Raw genomic sequence first — 25,789 nt, 5'->3', positions numbered from 1 at the left:
ACACAAACACTGTGGATCTTCTATCTTCTGTTCGTTATCGTCACCCTTCTTGAAGAATTTACTTCCTATGTGAAAATGATTTAGTTCAACCATGTCACATCATTGATAACATACTCTTCAAACATGGGATGAGATCAACTGTATAACAGAGAAACAATGCCCTTACTACATGTACCTGTGTATGATATATACGACGCTATACACGTTTTCTATTAATAAGCATTCCCTGTTGACCTGTCACATCTAGGATATATTTCAAGGCTTATATTGTAATATGGGAAACATAACGATATTGATAGCATTAATAATATCTGTATTATTCGATGTTTCCCCTCTTATGAAAGGTGAAGATAACGAACAGTGATCAATCTCATAACTCCTATAAGCAATACAAAATAGATAGTTGGGCAAACATGGACCCCTGGACACACCAGAGGTGGGATCAGGTGCCTAGGAGGAGTGAGCATCCCCTGTCGACCGGTCACACCCCGCCGTGAGCACTATATCCTGATCAGGTGAACGGAGTTATCCGCAGTCAAAATCAGTGTGCCAAGAACGTATGATTCAATTTAGAGTTTTACGATTAAATTCTATTCATAGTTACCGTGTTGCGAAGAGTTGAATTCGCATCTGATACAAAAAGAAAGACATCTGCATGCTTGCAGTTTTCATAAACGAAGTCGTCGATATCTGTAGATTTGTCCTACCCAGGACTGAAATCAAAATTACAGAACTAGGAACATGTATCTCGAATGTTGTCTTACGGAAGAATTAATTCATTAAAAACTCGATGACGATTTACTCGATCAAGACATATGGAAGGAAACGTGATGTCACTGATCAGAGATACACCTTTTATTGCAATATAACACAGAGCATACAAATCAATCGTTGTTAGTATGAAATTTAGATTCCAATGTGCGCAACATTTATAATCTTTGTAAAGCCTAGCGCACATATTTGTTTCTGTGGATGAGTTGCGTGTACCGGGAAGGAGTGGGTCTCGCTCTTAAGCATTTATTATTTTTCGTCACCCGTGCAATGTCTTTAATCTATATAGCCTGAATGTTCAACTTTTAGCATCGTATTTTACTTATTCGACACTCATCTAATGTTGTTTCAAATCATCGATATCCACTGCAATCTTGATAAAGATAGTGTCGTCCCTTAGATATGTCGGAGACTCCAGTACCGAATGACTTACAAATAGTGGACAACCGGAAGCTATATTCATCTCCATCGTCGGGCGCTTGAAACTAGAACTCGTTACATCCGGTCTAAAGGAATCAACTATGTGGCGCGTTCCCTTCTCTTGATCCAACAGCATCAGTGTCACTTTCTGTTTGAATGGCCATGGTAACAACGCGTCATATTCACCTCTTTGGACGACAAAGAACAAAGACATGTGTGTGCCTTTTCCCACACCGTCCCCATTTAGATAAACTCGAGCACACAGTTTGTACCCAAAACGTCCCGTATAGAATGGCTGGCTATATAAAGAGATTGTTCTTCCTGTCTTGGCGTCTTGTTTCCGTCTGCCGTAATCCCGGATTTTCCACATTAACACTCCATTAAAGTTAGCTGTTTCCATGACCTGCATCTTGAGATCCATCTCTGCGTAACGTGTGTCAATTAAAGCCAGTTGACGATCGTGTTGTTGGACTTTGGATTGAACAGAGTCTGCTGAAGAAGACATGGAGTAATGCTTTGTAGGTCAAACAACTGCCTATTTTCACAGTAATTATCTAATGATATCAATTGATTTCTACGTAAGATTGATTGATTGATGTTTTCCGCCACACGCAACAATTTTTCAGTTATCTGGTGGCGCCCAGTTTTCATTGGTGGAAGAGAGAACCCAGATACAATGTACCTGGGAAGAGACCACCGACCTTCCGAAAGTAAAGAAATTTTTTGTAAGATTATATAGGAAAACGCTCACCATTTCCACCACTTCTTGTCATGTGCCCTGTCTCCTCAAGATGTGATACACGTTGTTCTGTGTTCCATTGTCTCTCTTTCAACATCAACATCTCTTTATGCTGTTTCTCAAACTCGTCTCTGTCCGATATATTTTCCATCTTTCTTTCTAAACTTATTAGCCTCTCTGTCTGTGATACTGCTTTCAGCTTTAACAGGTACAAACAATCAACATCATCAAAGAAATCACTAAAAAGAACTGTGATGCAACAGGACATTTATTTTCCAGATAGACAAGATCAAACACCAGCAAGTTTTATTACTGGAAAAGGAAAAAAGTTTACAAATGAATTCATACTTCGTCTGTTTGAGAGAAAGCCTACTTGTATTTTCCTACGTCAGTGTGCACATACTTTCAGTTAGTCGTTCATATATTGATAATAAAAGGTTCTCAAAATGCTTATCCGAAGCGTCCTTATTTGATTGTCCAAGTACCTTGATATCCTTTACAGCTGTTTTTAAAACTTCGGCGACGGTTTTAAAGGACTCCATCTGCTTAGAATGTTCCATCATTATTTCCGATAACCTTTCTATAGTTGATGAAAGTTCCTATAAGTTTGACAAGCACCATCAGAAATTCATATGTATATGAACAAATATTTGGATTCGTCAAAACCTAGAATTTCCTTAGCATAATTCTAACATTATGACTTATCTCTCTTTACCTGTAGTTTCCCTCTGCTTTGAACGGCGTCTACGCCCACTTCCTGTGACCGTAAAGCGATCATCTGAAGGTGGAGATCCTGGGAGTCTTGGCTGTGCTTTTTAAGATCTTCCTCTGAACCCTTAAATTGATGTCCAACTCGTATGTGTTCTTGTCAAATTAGTGGTATTCACATTCATATTTGGTGCTTTTAGTCAATTTATTTAATACTGTTGAGTAATACAATAGCTCAACTCTTTCACGTTTTTCAATAGATGAATGTTTTACCTTGAAATCGCATCCGATTGTCCGATATTTACAGAACCGTGGTCTATTGTGACACTCATTCTCAATGTGGACTGCCATCTACGGTAGAAAAAGAGAAATTATTAACACCAAAGTTAAACTGTAATCTCTCTAAGGCCTCTTTTTACTGCATACTAAAATCTCCTTACATGAACGTTTTATTTTCAAGAAATAAATGTTTTAAAAAAAAAGTTATCTTTTTTTGTCACTATGTTTACCTCCACTCGTGGACTGGGTTGCTTTCCACAATTGTATTTACAAGGAATTATGATACCAAGACATTCTATATCCTCGTGTTTCTGTCAAAAGAATGGTATACTGTACAAATATTGATTCTGATTCACGATTTTACGATAGGAACACACCAGAGAATCGGCATCATTCACACTACACGTGTGTGAAAGTGAGTAACAACTGTTTTTTAATTGTACTTCAATGAAAATTGTTGATTTTACTGTAAATTAGATTGACAAATACAATAGGAAGATCAAAACGATTCTGCAAAAAGGTATTTGGTATAATTTTAAAAGATATTATACTTGGATTTTACAGGTAATTAATATTTATCAAACAGCAATATTTTCTGATTACCTTTAGGGAATTAAGCGGCAATTCTCGGGAACAATATTCACACAATATAGTTCGATATTCACAATCTTTGGCGTGATATTCAACCTCCTTCCGTGGGATTATTTTCTGACAACCATATGAGTTGTATTTACAGGACGATGGTTTGTAATCACAGATGGTCACATGATGCTAAAATAGAATATAGTTTCATATGTTAACAATCACCGTTTTAAATCGTCGTCTTAGAAACACGAGATCCACTAGCCACAATGTACATCTAAGCCACAATGTACATCTAAGCCATCTTGTACATCTAAGCCACCTTGTACATCTAAGCCACATTGTACATCTAAGCCACCTTGTACATCTAAGCCACAATGTACATCTAAGCCACCTTGTACATCTTAGCCACCTTGAACATCTAAGCCACCTTGTACATCTAAGCCACATTGTACATCTAAGCCACCTTGTACATCTAAGTCACCTTGTACATCTAAGCCACCTTGTACATCTAAGCCACCTTGTACATCTAAGCCACAATGTACATCTAAGCCACCTTGTACATCTAAGCCACCTTGTACATCTAAGCCACAATGAACATCGAGGCCACATTGTACATCTAAGCCACAATGTACATCTAAGCCACATTGTACATCTAAGCCACCTTGTACATCTAAGCCACATTGTACATCTAAGCCACAATGAACATCGAGGCCACATTGTACATCTAAGCCACAATGTACATCTAGGACACATTGTACATGCAGCAGTTCATATGAAGATTTATTAAACCCCCACATTCGATATCTATTATTTCCCAATCCTCACCACAGACAGAGGCATCACTGAACCATGTACCCCCCCCCCCCCCCCCTCTGTGTTTTCTATAACGTTTCCAAACTTTTCTTTGATAATAAACAAGTGAAGATAACAATGATCAATTTCATAAATCTCTATAAAGATACAAAATTATGAGAGAAGGGCAAACACGGACCTCTGGACCTCATGTGCCTAGGAGGAGTTAACATCCCCTGTTGACCGGTCACACCCGACGTGATTACTACATCTTGATCAGGTAAATGGAGTAATCCGTTGTGTAGTCAAAATCAGTCAGAAAAGAACGATCTAACAATTGATATGAAACACGTCCGACAGCATTCAACCTGTAGTGATCTTGACTTACTTGTATTTGTAAATTAGATCATTATAACGTCCATGGAATAATGTCCATGGAATTTTTGAAAATCTAAAATTGAAATATGTAAAATACTCTGATTCGAACCCAATACTCGGATCTCTCAGGTATTGCCTTATCATTTTATGACAGGAGCGAATCCCTTTGTTTTTTGAAAGGGAGGTTAAGATCTATGATACCCCTATTCTGTCCAAAAGGGGATCAGACCAACAAATGACTTTATTTATTTAACATGTTCACCTAAAGGGAGGGCTGCATTCGCTACACAAAAATCATTTCACCTTCAGATTTTCCATCCTAGAATTTCATTACAAAGATTTTACCGCCAGGATTTTCCATGCTGGAATCAATTACCAGTATTTCATTGCAATCGTTTTACCTCCAAATCTTTCCACGCTAGCAGCTCCTTACATCCTTCTTGGCGGAGAGTGCAGTACACCTCTAAGTTACGAACTTCTTTCCTTACACTGAAGTCCCCGTGTATCTGATAATAACAAAAACATATAAATCATGTGTTACAATCAAAAAGCAAAGTCAGATAGTTAGTTTTTCTTCTATTTCAATTTTTTTTTCCCGTTTGAACTTGAAAATCTAACATTCAATAAAAATTGAAAGTACATATTTTCTAACATTGCGTATGACGTTTTTTCCATGCTATATGAAAGGCGAAGATAACGAACAGTGATAAATCTCATAACTCCAATAAGCAATACATAATAGATAGTTGGGCAAACACGGACCCCTGAACACACCAGAGGTGGGATCATGTGCCTAGAAGGAGTAAGTATTTTCTGTCAACCGGTCACACCCGCCGTGAGCCCTATATCCTGATCAGGTAAACGGAGTTATCCGTAGTCAAAATCAGCGTGCCAAGAAAGGCCTAACAATCGGCACGAAACACGTCAGACAGCATTTGATCCAATGCGAGGTTGCATTGACGAACTAGATCGTTATAACGACCACAGAATTTGCGAAATGCTGACTTCAATCGAGACTGTTGAAACCCATGTACCATCAAGTCGGTAGCTTGCCCCAATTTAAAAACTGACTATACGCAGAACAAGCTCTTGCGTATCGAATCAGTTGAGAGATGTAAACACCATATGCAGGTGATAATGGAATATTGCTACATAAATATGGGAAGTTGACGATGGAGAAGCTGAAATCATCCCGTTTGTCATACAGTTGAGTTGTCAGTTTGCCGTTAATGTCTTCTTTCAATAAAATGTCTAAGTATGAAACAGAAGTGACAACTCTGTGGTGTCTTTTATATTTAACGTTGAAGATTGCAAGACGCATTTGCAAAGTAAACATACTTAAAATACTTGAAAGGCGAAGATAACGAACAGTGATTAATACCACATCTCCTTTTAGAAGTAATACAAAATAGAGAGTTGCGCAAACACGGACCTCTGGATATACCAGATTTGGGACCTGGTTGAGGTACCTAGGTGGAGTAAGCATATCCTGTCGACCGGTCACACCTGCCACGACCCATATATCTTCATCAGGTAAACGGATTTATACGTAGTCAAAATCAGTGTACCAAGAGAGGCCTACCAATCGGCACGAAACACGTCAGACAGCATTTGACCCAATGATAGGTTGTACTGGCAAACTAGATCGTTATAACCACCATAGAATTTGCGAAATGCTGACTTCAATCGAACCTGTTGAAACCCATGTACCATCAACTTGTTTGTCAGTAGCCTGGTTCTATTTACAAATTAACCATACCCAGAACAAGCTCTTCCGTATCGAATCAGTTGAAATATATAAACACCTTATGCAGGTGATAATGGAATATTGCTACATAAATATGGGAAATTGACGATTGAGAAGCTGAAATCATCTTATTTGTCACAATATTTAGTTGTTAATTTGCCATAAATATCTACTTTGAATAAAATATCCATGTATGAAGTAGAATTGCACAATTTTGGTCTTTTATCTCGAGTTATCAGTGATGCTTAAAATACAGAAAATTGAAGATAACTAACAGCGATCAATCTTATAACTCCTATAAGCAATACAAAATTGAAAGTTGGGAAATCACGGACCCCTGAATATACAGAGGTGGGATCAGGTGGCTAGGAGGAGTAAGCATTCCCTGTAGACCGGCACATCCGCCGTGAGTCCTATATCTTAATAAGATAAACGCGGTGCAATCTTCAGTCCAAACCAGTGCGTAAATAACGGCCTAACAATCGGTATGAAACACGTTAGACACCATTTGACCCAAATGACAGGTTGTGTTAGCAAATTAGATCGTTATAATGACCATAGAATTTGCGAAATGCTTACTTTAAACGACTGTTGAAACACCTGTAACATCAACTTGTTTATCATTTAACTGCCTCGATTTAAATACTAATCATATGCAGAACAAGCTCTTGCGTATCGAAGCAATAGAGAGAAATAAACAGCATATGCAAATGATGGAATATTGCTATATGAATGTGGGAAGTAGACGATCGAGAAGCTGAAATAATCTCGTTTGTCATAAAGGATGGTTCTTAGTTTGTCGTTAAAATTTATATTCTCTAAAATATCTAAGTACGAAGCAGATGTGGAAGACTGTGTGGTGTCTTTTAATTTCGAGTTCACAGGAATATATCGAAACGACATATCAAAGTCGATCTACCTGCTGGAAATGGTCCCGTGGGGATCCTGGTTAGAATAGGCCCTCAGTATCCCTTGCTTGTCGTAAGAGGCAGCTAAATGGGACCGCAAAAACAGAGGTCCCGGGTCACAACAGGTATGGCACGATAAAGATCCCTCCCTACTCAAAGGCCGTAAGCGCCGAGCATAGACCTAAATTTTGCAGCCCTTCACCGGCAATGGTGACGTCTCAATATGAGTGAAAGATTCTCGAGAGGGACGCTAAACAATATTCAATCAATCACCGGCAATCCACTCCATAGGAGTGAAATATTCTCGAGATGGACATTAAATAATATTCAATCAATCAATCTTTTGAAAATGTGTGCACAGACCTTATCGGTTACCTGAGTATCACTAGCCTAAAGGGCTTCAAAATCTATAATATATAGTTTTCCTGTTCTGTACCTAACTTTAAGTTAACGCCCCTAAATTTTACCTGTGTCGTGATCAATGATAAGCCGCCGGTCAATCAAACTTTTAACAATAGAGCTTAGGTTGATTGACGTTTGCAGAGACCGTGGTCTACAGCTACCTGAGAAAAATGTTTTGATAACAATCACGGCTAATGATGACTGGCAGTCTTTAGATCTCGAGGAAAGCCCCGGTATACCTGAGTTTTGATAGCATTGGCTCACACCTAGGAAATTGATCACTGCCGTCTTCCATATCGAACGAGGTGATAAATTACTCAATATTTTAATGGCTAACGTCCCCTACACAATACAATTTAGCATCGTATTTTCTCTATCCATCTATATACATGTATTATAAATTAAACAATCAGAAATCAAACAATAATAATAATGAAAAAAAAACATAAGTTATTGGAATATTTTCTATTAATGATTTATTAGGACTTTATATTTATATAAAAAAGGAACAATTCTTTATTGGCGCAGCACATCAATATGTAATGGTTATATTGCCCATGGGCATGTAAAACTGTTACAGTAGTAACAAAAAAAAAGCTTCTGTTTGGGATACCATCGTTACACAAACACTACGTCCACAGAAACCCTAAAGAGAGCAATACATAAATATGACCAAGTTTGAAGGTTTACGGGAAATAGAAATGCGGTATGCACGTAGGTAGAAATTTTAATTTATTTTTTTTTTTGCACAAATCAAGACACTAAGCATAATTTTTGATAACCTGAGAAGTTTCCTGTGTTTTTCATAAAAATATACACAACAGCCGATCTCTTAACCAGGTAAATTCCAGGTAAATAACATTGACCATTGATAAGCTCCGCCCACATTCAGTGATCCGTGGAGAAACCGTACGGTGTTTTTTTTTGGGGGGGGGGTCTTTAAGTTAAATTCTAATATTCAACAGCCGTGTAAAAGTAGACGTGTCCTTAAAACAAAAGTGCCCCAAAGATTACCCATACTGATGAAAGATTTTACATAATATAAAACAGTCTGCATGTGTCATACTAAAACTGTATGACTATATGAGACCCTCCTTAAAGTCAGAATCGTGAGGTTGAGAAATTCACACTTTTGGTACACTTCACTCTACTTTACCTAAATATGCACTTACTTTTTATACAGTATCAGCCAAATTAAAGATGAAATATTTCAAATAATTATGACATTAATCACTATGATAATCATAAACCCACCTTGGTACCAAAACCCCTATCCTAATTTACAACTTTGGTAACAGGGCTGGCTACCTGCTTCCTCTACATATCCATTGTTTTAGTTTAGTATCAATATCATCAATTATGACATGTAAATATTTTACACATAAACACTATAAAGTTGGCCCTGTCCTGCAATCAATCTATCCAGGGGATCATGGAATTTACAATTTTGGAAGAGGCCTTAATTTTGATTTTTTTTTAATTTCATTTTTTGGCAGCTTTTGTCCCGCCCCAGGGGTGCCGGAGTCCTGAATTTTACAAGTTATGCCCCCTTGTTCCTAAAATGATTCATGACAAATCTAAGAAATTGAAATTATGGTTATCAAAAAAAAAACAAGAGATACTGTGAGCAATGCTCACTAAGAATACCCCCCGCTTGCCCCAATCTCCCAAAGGGTGTTGTTAATAGGCATAAATTACCTCTTTCCTGAGTGTAAAAATATAGTATGCCTTTGTAGAAGAAAATGGAAGATATAGTCCGAACACAAATCCATGGTATAAACCTATAATTTTGACCTTGAGATCAAAGGTCAAGGTCATAAAGAGGTCATTAATGTACATGACACATAGTCTCATGGTGATACACCCATGACTTATGGTATGACTATGTCAAAACCCTATAATCAATTTTGACCTTGAGGTCAAAGTTCAAGGTCATATAGAGGTAATGAGGGTACCTGACACATCGTCTCATGGTTATACACTCATGTGTCAAATATGGTATGCCTATGTCAAAGAACAAAGAAGTCATAGCCCTGACACGAATCCATTGTGAAAACGTTTAATTTTGACCTTGAGGTCAAGGTCATATGGAGGTTATGAAGGTACATGACACATCGTCTCATGGTGATACACTCATGTGTCAAATATGGTATGCCTATGTCAAAGAACAAAGAAGTTATGGCCCAGACACGAATCCATTGTAAAAAAACCTTTACTTTTTACCTTGAGGTCAAGGTCATATGGAGGTCATGAAGGTACATGACACATCGTCTCATGGTGATACACTCATGTGTCAAATATGGTATGCCTATTTCAAAGAACAAAGAAGTTATGGCCCAGACACGAATCTGGAGACAGACAGACGGACGGACGGACGGACGGACAGACAGAGTAATTCCTATATACCCCCAGAACTTTGTTCGGGGGGGGGGGGTATAATTACAAATATTTAATCGTTAAAACACAACACGTGACAACGGAAGCAGACTTATTTTGATCAATTTTACTAACGCGTTGAATCCCCTTTCACCCAAAGATGATTTGTGCCAAGTTTAGTTAAATTGGCGAAATGGTTCTGAAGAAGATGAAAGCTAACTAAATACTTTCAAAGCCCTTAAGGAACTTTGGAGCACATCTGCGCAAGATGGTATAACTACTGTATGTCTAGGCATTAGTTCAATTCTCATTGTATCTACCAAACTACATCACAAACCTGTTTCTTATATAACCCTATACTGTTAACGTTTTTCGTCTATTTTAATTTTGAACCTACATTTTTGGTGGAAGTCTCACTCTACATGATTTCACCATTTCTAATTCGTCTAAAATTTAAGATACATCACAGGGTAATCCAAAATATATACATTGTATGTAATACCATATCAAGATATAGGGCTTACAGCGGGTGTGACCGGTCGACAGGGAATGCTTACTCTTCTTAGGCACCTGATCCCAGCTCTGCTATATCCAGGGGTCTGTGTTTGCCCAACCCTCTATTCTGTATTAATCATAGGAGTTATGAGATTGATCACTGTTCGTTATCTTCACCTTTACAGGAGTTATGAGATTGATCACTGTTCGTTATCTTCACCTTTACAGGAGTTATGAGATTGATCACTGTTCGTTATCTTCACCTTTATAGGAGTTATGAGATTGATCACTGTTCGTTATCTTCACCTTTATAGGAGTTATGAGATTGATCACTGTTCGTTATCTTCACCTTTATAGGAGTTATGAGATTGATCGCTGTTCGTTATCTTCACCTTTACAGGAGTTATGAGATTGATCACTGTTCGTTATCTTCACCTTTCATGAAGGATAATCAATCTTCTAGCAAGCAAAACAGAATTCAGCGTCCACGTGTTGTAAGTTTCCCATACAGAACAAACATTATTACATTGATTAAGCTGAAATTTTGTAGAAAGATTTGGTTTCTTATCCAATATTTCAAAAATTTGATCTATCATTCATATATTTTAAAGGAAAACATTGCAACTTTAATATCTTTAATTTGACTCAAATAAAGACAGGCATATGGAAGTAAATTTTATCTAATGAATCCAAGACAAGTACTCAACAAACACTTTCAAACTCCATACGTCCAACCTTCATATACAAGTTTAAAAACAAAGTGAATGGGAGGCGCTCATAGTAATACGAAAAAGTCACATGACCTACAGGGTGTTACAAAACACCTCGTAAACAATCTTCCGCGTAAATTAATACTGGTTGAACACTTTAACGTTCAAAATGTGTACAATAGTATATAATGATTTTTGCATAATTTAAGTGCAAAAAGGTCATTACAATATACTATTATTAAACTTATCTATGCCTAATTTATATTTTAGTGGCCTTGAGTGTACATCAATTTGATGTCATGGTTGATTTCATAGCCTGGAGCTTAACGTTTTCAATCTGTAAACAAGCCATTCACTTTGTTTACAACAACATAACACCCATGATTGATTTGTGTTGCTTAATATATTTTGTGTTGACAACACTTGACAAAACAAGTTTATACGAATAAATCTAAAGTAAATTTTGAGAAATGGGGTAGTTAATTTTTTATGCATGATAAATTTTAATGTGTATATCTTTCTAGCGTCGTAGACGTTATGGGTGTAACCTGGGACAGTTTATTCAATTATGATAATTAGGTCCCACTTCAATAATTAGAGTTGGGGATCGACGGATTACGATAATGGGATCCAACTCCAATAATTAGGAGGGAGATCGACAGATAGTACAGGACAAAAACCGTAATCAAACAATCATTGTTACGCTTAAAAAGGCCGGCAATTGGGTATCAAAGCAGCCAATCGGTGAAAATGGTGGAATATATGAATTTTCTGGTCACATTCAGATTGCAGCACTTATTTTGCAAAAATAAAGATTAAGCTGTTGTACTGAAATTTTAAAATAGGTATGCTTGTTCCCCTCATAACTGTGCATATATTGGCCATATCTATTTTAGATATAAATTCTCATGAAGTTTTAATTTTGGCCTCAAAAATCTGAAGCAGGGCTAAATTTGTATTTCAAACTAGAGATTGGCAGTTTGTGGGTGTGATTATCTTTTGTTATTGTTTACACCGGATGTTGACTCACATATTGCAGGAGCATGCTTGTCTAGTTCTAGATAAGAGGGATTGCACCAAAGGCAACATGTAATCAAATCACTGTATAACGTGGAAAAAAAGTACTTACTCATATATCATTGGTAAATCCAAATTTTATTTTTTAATTATATATAATCACATTCCATTAAAAAAATTGGTTAACTTTATGAAAATAACTCATTAGGACTGTTCAGTCTGATCACTGTTTCAGAGTTTTGCTGGATTGCTGGTACCTTTTCTCGAATAATGTCAAGCATGATGTTTGTCTGATTAAGCAACAATCTCCTAGGCCAGTTGTGTAACTCCCATTAATTGTCTCTCACCAATGATGACAAATGTCCAATTGATCAACCATCACTCTAAAATTACTCTCAATCTGGACTCTTACATGTGAACATTACAATACCAAACGAGACAATCACAGATAGTAGGTCTCCAAATATCATAATGGACAAAATATTTCTTAATAACCCTTCAATGCACATGTCCTCCATTGCACAGCTACAATTTCCCCCCAAATTCTTCTCATAATTGAAAGGTACCAAGAGGAAAATCATAAGTATTAGTATATCATATATACCAATATTTGTGTATATTATTTAAAAAAAAACTACATGTTTTAAAAGACATGGATAAAACAATGATGAATTCATTTTGTAGTTCCTAGGGTGAAGTTTTGTTAAAGTAAAAACATAGCCTTTCAGTGCCTCACAGATCGAGCAGAGTGGTAGAAAAATGCGGGAAAACTTTAGTTTATTTTGATAAATCATGTCAGTCTCCCTGTTCAAAATATCGTCTGCTACAGAGCACGTGTAGAGTCAAGCATCAGATTGCTGCTTATTCTGATAACACTGCTAAGCCCTGCCCTCTTGCCTTATATGCTTAATTGCTGTAGGGGTGTAAAATTTTCTAGGTTACTCCCGGCCTTTAAGAAATTCGGGCTAGTATAACAAGGATCGAAACAGAAAGTAAACAGAACAATCTTGAAATCGGTTACATAAATGTTTCGCAATTTTTCATCTACTTTTACAATTATTACACTGCCCCGGAGTAGGCTCTAGATAATTATATGCATGTGTGTATATTTGTTTTTCAAATGTAATAGTAACGAGTCAAATTCGCCTTTCCAAATCCTTTCTATATACAAAATGCCGCAATACATACAGTCAGATACACTTTGTACAGGCTGGGCATATCTTACCTCCGTCTCATTCAGCAACACACACGACTCGTCATCTGCCGGACACTTGATGTTCTCCGGACAACTGGACAGTAACTGGTCCCCACATTGACCACACATCCTGTGTCCACATCTCGTCTGCACCGCGTCTCTGAGGACACCTCCGCAGATAATGCACGTGTACTTCGCTGTCAGTGATACAAACTCGGGATTGCCTGGCGGTGTTTGTTGATGTGGGAGGGAGGAGAGAGAAGCCCGTGATGGCAGAGAGAGGAATTTCACATCCATAACTGACGAAACTGGGGAAAAAACTATGACGAATCAAGGCTAAAAATAGAGCACACTCAACCATTCTATATTCCACCTTGTCAAAAGCTGTATCACCGTGTACAACCCCACATTTGAGGGTGCGGAATAGTGAACTTACGGGGTGCGGAATTCGAAGCGTGTTTTCAAAGTATCACACCGGTAATTATTTTCACTATATATTACTATAGAGGGAAAAATCATTAACAAGAGGCCCATGGGCCACATCGCTCACCTGAGTCACCTTGGTCCATATCAGAAGATTTTCCATACCTATTTGCATGTAAAACCGTAGTCCCTATTATGGCCCCAAACCTACCCCTGGAGGCCATGGTTTTTGCAAACTTGAATCTACACTATGTCAGAAAGCTTTCATGTAAATATGAACTTCTTTGGCCCAATGGTTCTTGAGAAGAAGATTTTAAAAGATTTTCCCTATATATTTGTATGTAAAACTTTGATCCCCTATTGTGGCCCCATCCTACTCCAGGGGGGCATGATTTCAACAAACCTGAATCTGCACCATATCAGAAAGCTTTCATATAAATATCAGCTTTTCTGGCTTAGTGGTTCTGGGAAGAAGATTTTTAAAGATTTTTCCTATATATTTGTATGTAAAACTTTGACCCCCTATTGTGGCCCAATCCGACCCCCGGGGGGCCATGATCTTAGCAATTTATAATCTGCACTATATCAGGAAGCTTTCATATAAATCTCAGCTTTTCTGGCTCAGTGGTTCTTGAGAAGTTGATTTTAAAAGATTTTTCCTATAAATTTGTATGTAAAACTTTTATGCCCCCCTTGAGGCCCCATTCAATCTCCGGGGTTCATGATTTTAACGAACTTGAATCTGCACTATATAAAAAAAAAACAACAACAACAACAACAACAAAAACTTTGACCCCCTATTGTGGCCCCATCCGACCCCCGGGGGCCATGATTTTAACAATTTAGAATCTGCATTATATCAGGAAGCTTTCATATAAATCTCAGCTTTTCTGGCTCAGTGGTTCTTGAGAAGAAGATTTTTAAAGATTTTCCCTATATATTTGTATGTAAAACTTTGACCCCCTATTGTGGCCCCATCCGACCCCCGGGGGCCATGATTTTAACAATTTAGAATTTGCATTATATAAGGAAGCTTTCATATAAATCTCAGCTTTTCTGGCTCATTGGTTCTTGAGAAGAAGATTTTTAAAGATTTTCCCTATATATTTGTATGTAAAACTTTGACCCCCTATTGTGGCCCCATCCGACCCCCGGGGTTCGTGATTTTAACAATTTAGAATCTGCATTATATAAGGAAGCTTTCATATATAAATCTCAGCTTTTCTGGCTCAGTGGTTCTTGAGAAGAAGATTTTTAAAGATTTTCCCTATATATTTGTATGTAAAACTTTGACCCCCTATTGTGGCCCCATCCGACCCCCGGGGGCCGTGATTTTAACAATTTAGAATCTGCATTATATAAGGAAGCTTTCATATAAATCTCAGCTTTTCTGGCTCAGTGGTTCTTGAGAAGAAGATTTTTAAAGATTTTCCCTATATATTTGTATGTAAAACTTTGACCCCCTATTGTGGCCCCATCCGACCCCCGGGGGCCATGATTTTAACAATTTAGAATCTTCACTACCTAATAAAGCTTATCTATAAATTTCATCTTTTCTGGCCCAGTGGTTCTTGAGAAGAAGATTTTTTAATGACCCTACCCTATTTTTACCTTTTCTTGATTATCTCCCCTTGGAAGGTGGCCTGGCCCTTTATTTTAACAATTTAGAATTCCCTTTACCTAAGGATGTTTTGTGCTAACTTTGGTTGAAATTGGCCCAGTGGTTGTTGAGAAGAAGTTGAAAATGTGAAAAGTTTACAGACGGACGGACGGACGGACAGACGGACGAACGGACGCCGGAATACGGGTGATCAGAAAAGCTCACTTGAGCTTTCAGCTCAGGTGAGCTAAAAATCAGTTTACAGAATTGATGCCGAATAACACTGTTACCTATCTCGTCTGCCGACATCAGAAAAACAACACCCTATGCGGCATTTTCGGGAAAAAAAAATTGCCCGCAAATAAGACTACCTTTAAATCCACGTGTTTTTCACGGCTTGGGGTAATTTACGGAGTGGAGCGGGGTGGAGTCATGGAGAGATGGAGAGGAGTCTCTGTGCTTCATAACTTTACTACCCCCAACTGTCACTCTTTATTTTAGAATAATGTAACTCAACACCCTCATCCGGTACAAATAGGTGTGTTGGAATTTGGTTCAATCTGTTTGTTCTACTTTAGTAGCACACACATCTGTCAAAGACCCTTCATCCCCTTAGGTGGGAGGAAAATTTTCCTGTCACAAGCACCAAGAATGAGGTCAAATTTATGACCTGCAATGTCAGATAATCACTTCATCATTTTAACACTGTGTAATGCATGGCCTTGGCAATGGCATTTCTATTCATGTGTTTTTATTAAAATAGCTGAGGATTTTTTTTATCAATTATAGATTGATATAACCTATCAATATTATTGATCAATTGACAGGAGTAAATCTAGTATTTTATTGGGTAGCACATGAGCCAGATTAAAATGGGAGGGTTTTAGCCTCTTTCCACAGCAATGTAAGACATTACATGAATGGTTTTTTTTAAAATTTATCTTGTTTGTTTGGCTAGTTATGTATTGATTTATTTAGGGGGGGGGGGAGTAAATTCTGAGATAAAAATGAATAGCATTAACTATGTGGTTTTTTTCCCCATTAAATATAAAATTGTTTTTACATGTATTTTCTCAAAGTTTTTGAAAGTATACTGGTTTATAAAATATGTTATAAATAAATTACATATTTTTTGGAATACTTATTAAGAAACCTCTGACATTCTTAGAGTTACATGTGTGTATACCACAACATCTACTGAAACCCACTAGAATGCAGGAGTAGGTATATTCAATCCTTTGTTATTGGTACAAAATTCTGAGTGTTTTGATAAAAGCAGAAAATTTAGCAAACGTATCTAACATCAAGTTTCTTTTTAATTGTTCTTTATTAGGTTTTGAGTCGTATAGAAGGCTCTCACGATACAATTATTTTAAATGCTGACCTATGTGTTATCAAATTTAAGGGTGAGAGTTTTTTCATTATAGCGGGTTTTTTTTATATGTTCCTGGTGTTGACATTTAATTGGATGCACATTAGTTTACCTTATTGTGTGGAATAATGAAAGGAAACGAGGACAGGATGCTGTCAACTTACACTGCTGATATCAAAAATGGATAGTTGGTTAGAATTATAAATCTTTCAACATTTTAAACTTTTACTTTAAAGTGTTCATTATAAAAATAATACAAAAAATATCTTTGAAATTTGTTAATTCAGCACCATTTCCTGTCCCCAACTTGTATATATATAGGTCCAAATGAGAGATACACCATTTTCAATACTTTTTGCAAACCAGGGGAATAAACACAATTATTTCACGCGTTTGACAATTTTGAAGAGATGTCCAAAAAAGTGTTTCTACAGAAATCTTATGCTGATGCTGTTCGGGGTATGATTTTTATATTATCCCAAGAAAAATTTACAGTATGTGAAAAGACTGCCAATATAATTTTATAATTCTAAAATGTAATAATTACATTTTTTTAATTAAAAGGTGTAATCTCTGAGGGTGAAAATCCTACAGATGACGACAGCTTCCCTGGGGAAAGTGTTTTGAAGCCAAAATACTTGGGCTTTCCTTACAAATATATTGCACTTGATGACTGCAGCTCTGATGAGAGTTTACCACCATTGGTTAAAAGACCAAAATTGTCCAAAAGCAATAAAAAAGCAGCTTCAAAACAACTTAAAAGGAAGCCTCACACACAGGAAGAACTGACTGGCATAGAAGTTATTGAAATCTTGGATTCATCTCCCGAAAAATCTCCCAAATTACCTCAGCAAGGTGAAAGGAATAAAGTGAAAAGAAATCTTTGTATTGAGGATTCTGAAGTTCTAGTTTTATCTCCCGAGAAATCTCTGGAAGAACCACAACAGGAAACCAGTAAAAGAAATCCATTGAAGAGGAGGTTAAGTGTTCAGGATTCAGATGACTCAAACATGCTCCCAGATATAGAAGATTTTAGTGATGTATCATCATCATCATCTGAGGACATAATCATGACTGGCTGCTTCCAGGATTTCTACCAAAAAGACCCCCATATGCCTATTTATAAAAGACTTTCAAAAGGCATTGAAACCAAAGAAGCAAACAAGGTTTTACTACAGACCCATAATGAACATTCCGTGGCAAAGAATATCCCCACTCATGTAATTGAAAATATATCCTTTGTTTACAGCATTAAATTCATTGGTCACTGGAAAACCACCTTATGTGATGGAATGGGGTCATGGAAGGAAACAGGCAAACAGGTGACATCTATTAATATTTCTGCTGTGGAATTCAATATTGCTGATGACATTAAAACAGTGTTAAAGGAAAGTGAAGAATTGAGATCTGTGAGGCATAAGTATGTCAACAATACGTCACCAGACCTACACAGAGTGGTTATACACCTTGAAACAGATGATGGAACTGTTCTCGATCGGTTATTAGTTCAATACTATTTTGATGATGAACCCCATTCATTTCAGCCAAACCCTCACAAAAACAGTAAAAGTCTGGAAAAATACCAACGCACAAATGACAGTGCAAAGCTGAGAATTATAACTCTTTTAAGTGATGGAAAAAAGAAACCAAAAGACATATTTCATACAATTTTAGAGGAACAGGGGGGTATTGAAAATACATCAGGGGGAGCCTTCATTCCAAGAGATAGACAACAAATAAAAAAAAATTGCAAAACGAAATGTTAATAACTATGATCCTGTTGCAGAACTCATGGACATTGCCAAATCACAGGAGCAGATGAAAGATAAATTTGTTCGTGAAGTGCTATGTGCACCAGAATTTACAGTGTTTTTGGCTTCAAATCGACAATTACTAGATTTACAGAAATATTGCACAAATTTCAAAAATTTGTCAATATTGGAGGTTGATACCACGTTCAATATTGGTGCCTTTTATGTCACAATAACAACATATCGGAATACTATGTTGGTCAGCAAGAATGGGAATGAACCAGTAATGATTGGTCCTGTTTTAATACACCAAAAGAAAAACTTTGACAGTTATTTCAAACTTTCTTCATCCATTCTACAAGTTTGTCCAGAAATGAGAAATTTGAAAGTTTTTGGAACAGATGGAGATAAAAACTTGTCAGATGCCTTTGAAGTTTGTTTTCCTTGTGCAAAACATCTCTTGTGTGACATCCACATGCAAGACAACATAGAAAGGAAGCTGAAGGATTTAGGAATTACAAAAACCAAAGCAAAAGAATATATTACGGACATTTTTGGAAAAATAACAAATGAATCAAAATTAAAAGGACTAGTTGACTGCATGAGTTTAGAAGAATTTGACAGTCAAATAGAAACTCTAAAGGGTGAATGGAAGTCAAGACATTCAAACGGGGTAGCATTTCTTAGATACTTTCTAGAATACAAAGCTGATTTAATCAAAAATTGCATGTCTGCTGATGTGCGCAGCCTTTCTGGACTTGGATATCCACCGAAACCCTACAATCAAAATGGGAATGAGTGTATGAACTCTGTGATTAAAGGGGACCTCCAAAAAGAACATCAGAAAAAACTGAAAATGAATGAAAAGGATTTTGTTCTTGCTTTGGAAAAAATCATCAAACGTCAAGAAACTGAAGTAAAATTGTCCTTGATAGGAAAGGGGGAATATAGACTTAAACAAGAATATCAGCATCTTGAAATTTCAGATAATGTTTATTGGCGAAAAACAGCATCGCAAAGGGAAGCAGTGTTCACAAAGTGAGTTCAATTAGCCAAATATTTAATTATTTTGCTTTTGTAAACTTTATTTAACATTTGTTCTCATTAATCAATGTCTACATTTTTTTGTGCATTAATGACAGCCTATATTTACTGTATGATTCTTAATAAAGTATCAATAATTTTTCAGAATGCTCAAAGAACCTTTGGTCGCTCGGGGAGAAATTAGAGAAGATGCAGAATCTGAAAAACCACCAGACCAGGGCATTTTTCCATCAGCAGAGGAAATGTGCAATAAAATAACTAATGTTCCTTATCAAATTTTAGAAAACATTTTTGAAGATGCAAAATTGATATCTCTATCAAATAATGGAATTGTTCAAATGCCAGGGTATGATGACAGAACTTCTTTTTTTGTGCTGAATAGTGCACAACCAAGTGACCCCTTTAAAGTATATAAATCAAAGTGCTCAAAACTGTTGAGGTGTGAAGTAAGGTGTCATCGGTACAATAGTTATAAATTTTGTGGTCATACAGTTGCAGTCGCAATATATTGTGAAATTCTTTCAGACTATGTAGAACAATATAGACTAAAATATACTAATACTTCTGGCAATCTGACTAGAATGGCTCTTACTAATATGCCAAGAAGCCGTGGACAGAAGCCTAAAGCCGTGGACAGAAGCCTAAAGCCGTGGACAGAAGCCTAAAGCCGTGGACAGAAGCCTAAAGCCGTGGACAGAAGCCTAAAGGAACCTCTATAAGAAAGGGACGAAACAGCAAGATAAACAAAGAAGTCCAAAATTATGTGTCACCACAAAAAAATTAGATAGAGCAACCCTTTCATTTGACATTTTTAGCAGGTCTTGTAAAAAAAAATGTTATGGTTGTGGCCAACTCTTTTCAGATGCACTTCGTATTCCACCAAACATCTTGTTCTAAAACGATTTGATTATAGGAAATATTTAAGTCCAATTTCAAAAAACCAAAAGTTTCTCCAACCCTTCAAAATACTTATTATCATCTTAATACTGACTGCTGCAGAAGACAATGCCCAATGTTTGAAATGTCCCGAGATGTGATAATTCATTCCGAGATAAAATCTCAATTATCCAAAGAACACAAAGATACCCTCAGAAAATGTAACTTACCTATTTAGTATAATAGTACATGTACAACGTACCAGACTTTGTGGGAAATTTCACATTTAAAGAAACAATGGTATATGCTACTTTTTTAAAATATCAAACATGTCAACGTTTGTGATTGTTATGCATGTTAAAATTCATTCTTTGCATGATAGCTATAATCAGTGTGAGTACACATTAAGATCATAAACATTTATCCAATTTTAATAAATGTCAATTTTGATCAAAGTTTCTTTTAACATCTGTTCTACAATTATTGATAGTGTTAATAATTCTAGATAATAAATTTGAAGACTTTGCTTTTCCTGTCTCATTCATTCTTTTTTTTTTTTTATAAAGTTAATAGTTATCTGGGACACCTATTCACAGATGTGATAAGGGGTCCAATTAAACTGTCCACAACAGTGCGAAGTAGATCAAAGAGTAGCTGTGTTACATTCCAGGGCTGATTATATAATACACACACGCAGTAATTAAATTTCAAACAAAAGGTTACAGGTTAAGAGTTGCAAAATCATGATCAGTTTCGGCATTTAGTAATGCATGTTCTTTTATTTTATTTGTAAGCATTTCTATATCAAAGTCCTGTGGTTTGTAAATGTATATTTTATACACGATAAACATGAATATTTTATTCATTGACTCCACTCCACGACTCCATGACTCCATGACTCCACTCCACTCCATAAATTACCCCAAGCCGTTTTTCACATGTGTGTAAACAGCCGAAGTGCACCTCAGGAAGTAGCCTCAGCTACCAACAGCAAATAGTTCCTTTGTATACAATTGGTTATTTCTACAAATTACACAAAATTTCCTAATCAGGAGTACAAAAATTAAGAGAAAAGAGGAAGAGGAAATGAGAAGAATTGCGTAAGGAAAAACAATTCTTTAAATATATTGAACTACAATTGACTAAGTTCATTTTGATTGGACAATTACCGGTGTGATACCTTTGCTAGATACGTTGACATATCTAACTTGGTTATAGGTATAGAGATATAACTAGTCAGGGAACACAGTGATGTCCCCGCTTACTCTTACTCGTTTCCCACCTCGCAGTTCGTGTTAGAAATAGGTGAACACTTCAACAATAGTAAGGCATCTTCGCTACCCAAGGGTTTACGATCACAGAATATACTGACCATGATCGAAAAGCTCAGATGTGATGTTCATTTCTTAGATAAACTCTGGTTACACCTACCGAAAAGATAGTTACAACATACACGTTCGCCAAAATAAAAGAAAAGGCTGTAATGGGCAATATGGTCAAAATATGCTATGTGGTTGCCGAATATTGTTGAAGTGTTCACCTATTTCTAGCACAAACTGTGTAAGCGGGGACATCACTGTGTTCCGTCGTATGTTAATATAAGACTAGTTTTATCTCTATAGCTGTAACCAAGCTAATTATTATAGAGTTATTGAACTTATATTGGTAAATATTGGCACGAGTTGGCTGTCAAAATGCACTGTGACTGTCACTTGATTTATTTTCTGAATATGCATTAGAAATGGCCGAGTGACAGTTGCTGAAACCAAATAATTCTAGTTAAAACAGGTGAAATAATGCATGACATGTCGTATAGCCTCATAAAATGAAACAAGTACATTTTTGTGCGAGCGATAATTTAGCACGGTTTTTACAAAATGAACAACATTTTTCGAAACTTCAAAGACAAAGTCAAAGTTTGTTTGTGATGAGAATTTTATTTTTATGATAGTTTATATTCTAATAGCACGTAAAAGATATGTCATGGTCCTCGTGTTACACAGTAATAGTGAATTCCAGTGGTGGATCCAGAAAAATTATCAAAAGGGAAAGAGTGTTGCAATCTATGTCTACCTTCTCCACCTAGAAAATGGGAGGGGTTGGAGAACATGGCAAAAAATATCTTGTTCAAGCCTTTCGGTATGTCAACAGATTTGTTTTATAGTGTCGGTGTAAGACAAGGAGAAAATCTTTCACCATTTTTTATTTTGCATGCCATATATGTAAATGATTTGGAAGAGTTTTTATTGGATAAGAATGTAGTAGGTTTACAAAGTATTACCACTTAGTAGTAGTACCATTGAGAATGAATTACTGATGTATTTTAAACATCTAGTTCTTTTTTATGCAGATGACACTGTTATCATGGCTGAATCTGCCGATGAATTACAGCATGCACTGAGTGAATTTCAGATATACCATTCACAATGGAAGTTGAAAGTGAATGTTGACAAAACAAAGACCTTAGTATTTCCCAAGGGTCCTGTGTTAAAAACAAAATTATATCACAATAATTTAGTTATGGAAAATGTTAAAGAATTCAAATATTCTCTAAGCATTGTATTTTCTCGCACAGGTTCTTTTTCTAAAACAGAAAAACACCTGTTTAAATTGCACTCTGAAAAACACCTATATGAACGAGCATAAAATGCCATGTATGGAATCATTTTGAATTACCAGTTGACTGTCAGTTTGATCTTTCTGATAAAGTTGTAGTACCAGATTACTATACGGATCTGAAGTATTGGGCTATAGAAACCTTGATAGTGTTGAACGAATACATTTGAAATTTTTAATACATGTCTTTAATTTTAAAAGTTCCACTCCAGCGTACATTGTATATGGCGAAATAGGTCGCCTCCCTTTATTCATTTCGGTATACTGCAGAATGTTTTCATATGGGGCCAAACTTTTTTCAGGCCCAGAAAATATCTGTTTAAATTGTACTGTGATAGAATTTTAACAAAGAAACAATTATCCATGGTTGGGTTGTATACAGAAAAGTTTTGATATGAGTGGTATACCATATATGAGTGGTGTATCAAATATATATGGCACAAACAAGGTCGCATCATAAATGTTAATTATATGGATAACTTCTGTATTTGTTTTTAAACAAAAGTTACAAGATAAATTTATATAAAGTGGTCCAATGATTTTTCAAGGGGGCAAGTGTACTGAATTTTTAAACGAACATTTGGTTTAGAAGTTTATCAATAAGTTATATCCGAAATTAAAATTTCGTACTACAAATCATCATCTACCAGTAGAGATTGGGAGATGGTGTGGGATTCCATATTGTGAAAGACTTTGCACACTGCATCGTTGGATAGCCACGGGTGATCTCGTTTTGCTTTTTTTTTTTTTTTTTTTTTACTCATCACCCGTAGGCAAACTCGCCGAAATATCGTCGTGAAATATGCTAATTTGTTGATTATAGACAACCAATCAGAAAGTTGGAACTCTTCAATTTTGAAAATAAGTTTATTAGTTTGCTATTTATGCTAAATATCTTGACGCCCGTTAAAACGTGCAGATTTTGTTTTAAAACTACTAAAGACAAGTCGTACAGGTCACGTACATTAAATACCAGTCAAAACTTATATGGGAGTACCTTTCTCAAACTGCGAAATGCACCGGTGAGTGGATTTATTTGCAATACGGAAAAGTTTTTTGTCATTGCCGAACATACATACGTAACAAAACTTTGATTCGTTGATTTGCCATCGCGACTCTGTGCAGCAGCCAATCAAATGACCCGCGCATATTAATTACATACGATGATTTTTCGGCGAGTTTGCCCACGGGTGATGAGGAAAAGACAAAATTACCCATGGGTATTCAACGATGTGTACATCGTAAATAATGCTCAACTTGCTGACGAGTTTCATTATATTCTAGATTGTAATGCAGTTATTAATATTTATAAGAAAAAAATATTTGCGTAATTATTACTCTCAAAGACCTAATGTCAACTCAAAAAGAAAATAAGTAGAAAAAAACTCTCTATGTTTATTTTGAAAATTTATGATGTCTGTCCTCCTTAATTCCCATATTTATATTTACTTTTTGTCGTGTCTCTGACTAGTTTTATTCATCTGTGTAAATTTTAGCTAAGTACATTGCTTTTCATGTACCAATAATGGTTTGAGAGAATACTGAACTGCAAACCCAGAAATGACTCCAGATGACCATTATTGTGAAAAAAAGTTCAATCAAAGGGGAAAAAGAGAGGGAGGGTGCAACACCCATTACTCCCTATAGATCCGCCACTGCTTTGACTAGTTTTGTTTACAGATCGAGTTATCGATCTTAGCACATTCGGCGTGTGTTTTCACATTTAAGATAAATTAATTCATTACAGTAAGTTAAATGGTATAATACGCATGTATGTATAAAATTTTCGTTAAAGTCTTGAAACGCATTAGATTATTCTAATTATAGAACACGGAATTGTTCATAGTTTATATCTGAAACTAACGTAATGCTCCGATATAAATCGTATAGGCGCGGTCACGTTTACAAACATGGGCGGATCTATAGGAATTTTTGCATAGAGGCCAAGTTGAAGCAAGTCTACATTAACCAGAAAACAAGAGAGCTAGCCTCTTCAATATGCCGTGGATATTCATACGACCAGGCCGTGTGAATGTTATTAAAGTAATTAGTAGTGAATAATATATAGCTAATCGTATTTCAGAACTTTATTATAATCATAGTCAGGGCCTTTTGAACTCAATAGACGACACACACTATATTAATAATATTAGATTGTCACATTTTCGGGATTAACCAAGAGTTTTACATAAAAAAACTGTATTAAAAGCAAGCACAATACCAACGAATCCGATTAAGTACGGACATTGATGGAACCTATACTGCTCTCTCTCTCTCTCTCTCTCTCTCTCTCTCTCTCTGGTGGTTTTATAATGAAAAACATTATATTACATAACAAAATTCCAGGATGGTTGGGGTCTAAACACTCTGGATCCAGACACAGTATAAGCTAGAGGAATTTCGAATAACATTAAAGTTTTACTTAAATTGTTCTATAAAATCGTCGTAAATTGTTCTATAATATCGTAATCTTAAATTGCATATAAAGTATGAACACTTACTACAAGATCTGCAATATCCCTTCTCTAGTCTTCAAAATGTTTATGATCACTGCTTAAAATAAAAATGTAGGCCTACGTCGCCAA

General features: G+C 36.2%; 1 protein-coding gene across 2 annotated transcripts; it reads right to left on the bottom strand.

Moving 5' to 3' along the window:
• Window positions 1–831: 831 nt before the first annotated feature.
• Window positions 832–25,789, bottom strand: LOC125650603 (TNF receptor-associated factor 3-like). Of its 2 annotated transcripts, none has more exons than XM_048879042.2 (10): window positions 25,706–25,789; window positions 13,553–13,830; window positions 5,074–5,178; window positions 3,521–3,688; window positions 3,148–3,228; window positions 2,912–2,989; window positions 2,646–2,765; window positions 2,416–2,529; window positions 1,943–2,129; window positions 832–1,680 (listed from the first exon to the last, which is right to left on the bottom strand). In XM_048879042.2, exons 2-10 carry the CDS (start codon window positions 13,817–13,819, stop codon window positions 1,109–1,111), a joined length of 1,692 nt encoding a protein of 563 aa, XP_048734999.2. In that variant the 5' UTR covers window positions 13,820–13,830; window positions 25,706–25,789; the 3' UTR covers window positions 832–1,108. The 2 variants fall into 2 exon arrangements, with proteins under 2 accessions (XP_048734999.2, XP_056023006.1); XM_056167031.1 differs by having other exon boundaries at window positions 832–1,683; window positions 25,706–25,788.

This window comes from Ostrea edulis, chromosome 5, assembly GCF_947568905.1.
Source record: "Ostrea edulis chromosome 5, xbOstEdul1.1, whole genome shotgun sequence".
Taxonomy (NCBI): domain Eukaryota; kingdom Metazoa; phylum Mollusca; class Bivalvia; order Ostreida; family Ostreidae; genus Ostrea; species Ostrea edulis.
This window is presented reverse-complemented; position numbering and strand designations above follow the sequence as displayed.

What these genes read in the sequence shown, in the direction of transcription:
- LOC125650603 (XM_056167031.1), bottom strand. Translation starts at nt 13,819, where the DNA reads ATGGATGTGAAATTCCTCTCTCTGCCATCACGGGCTTCTCTCTCCTCC. An exon ending in TGTTGCTGAATGAGACGGAG is followed by an intron (nt 5,179 to 13,552) that starts GTAAGATATGCC and finishes TGTTATTATCAG; the next exon opens with ATACACGGGGACTTCAGTGT. An exon ending in CAGCTGTAAAGGATATCAAG is followed by an intron (nt 2,130 to 2,415) that starts GTACTTGGACAA and finishes TACCTGTTAAAG; the next exon opens with CTGAAAGCAGTATCACAGAC.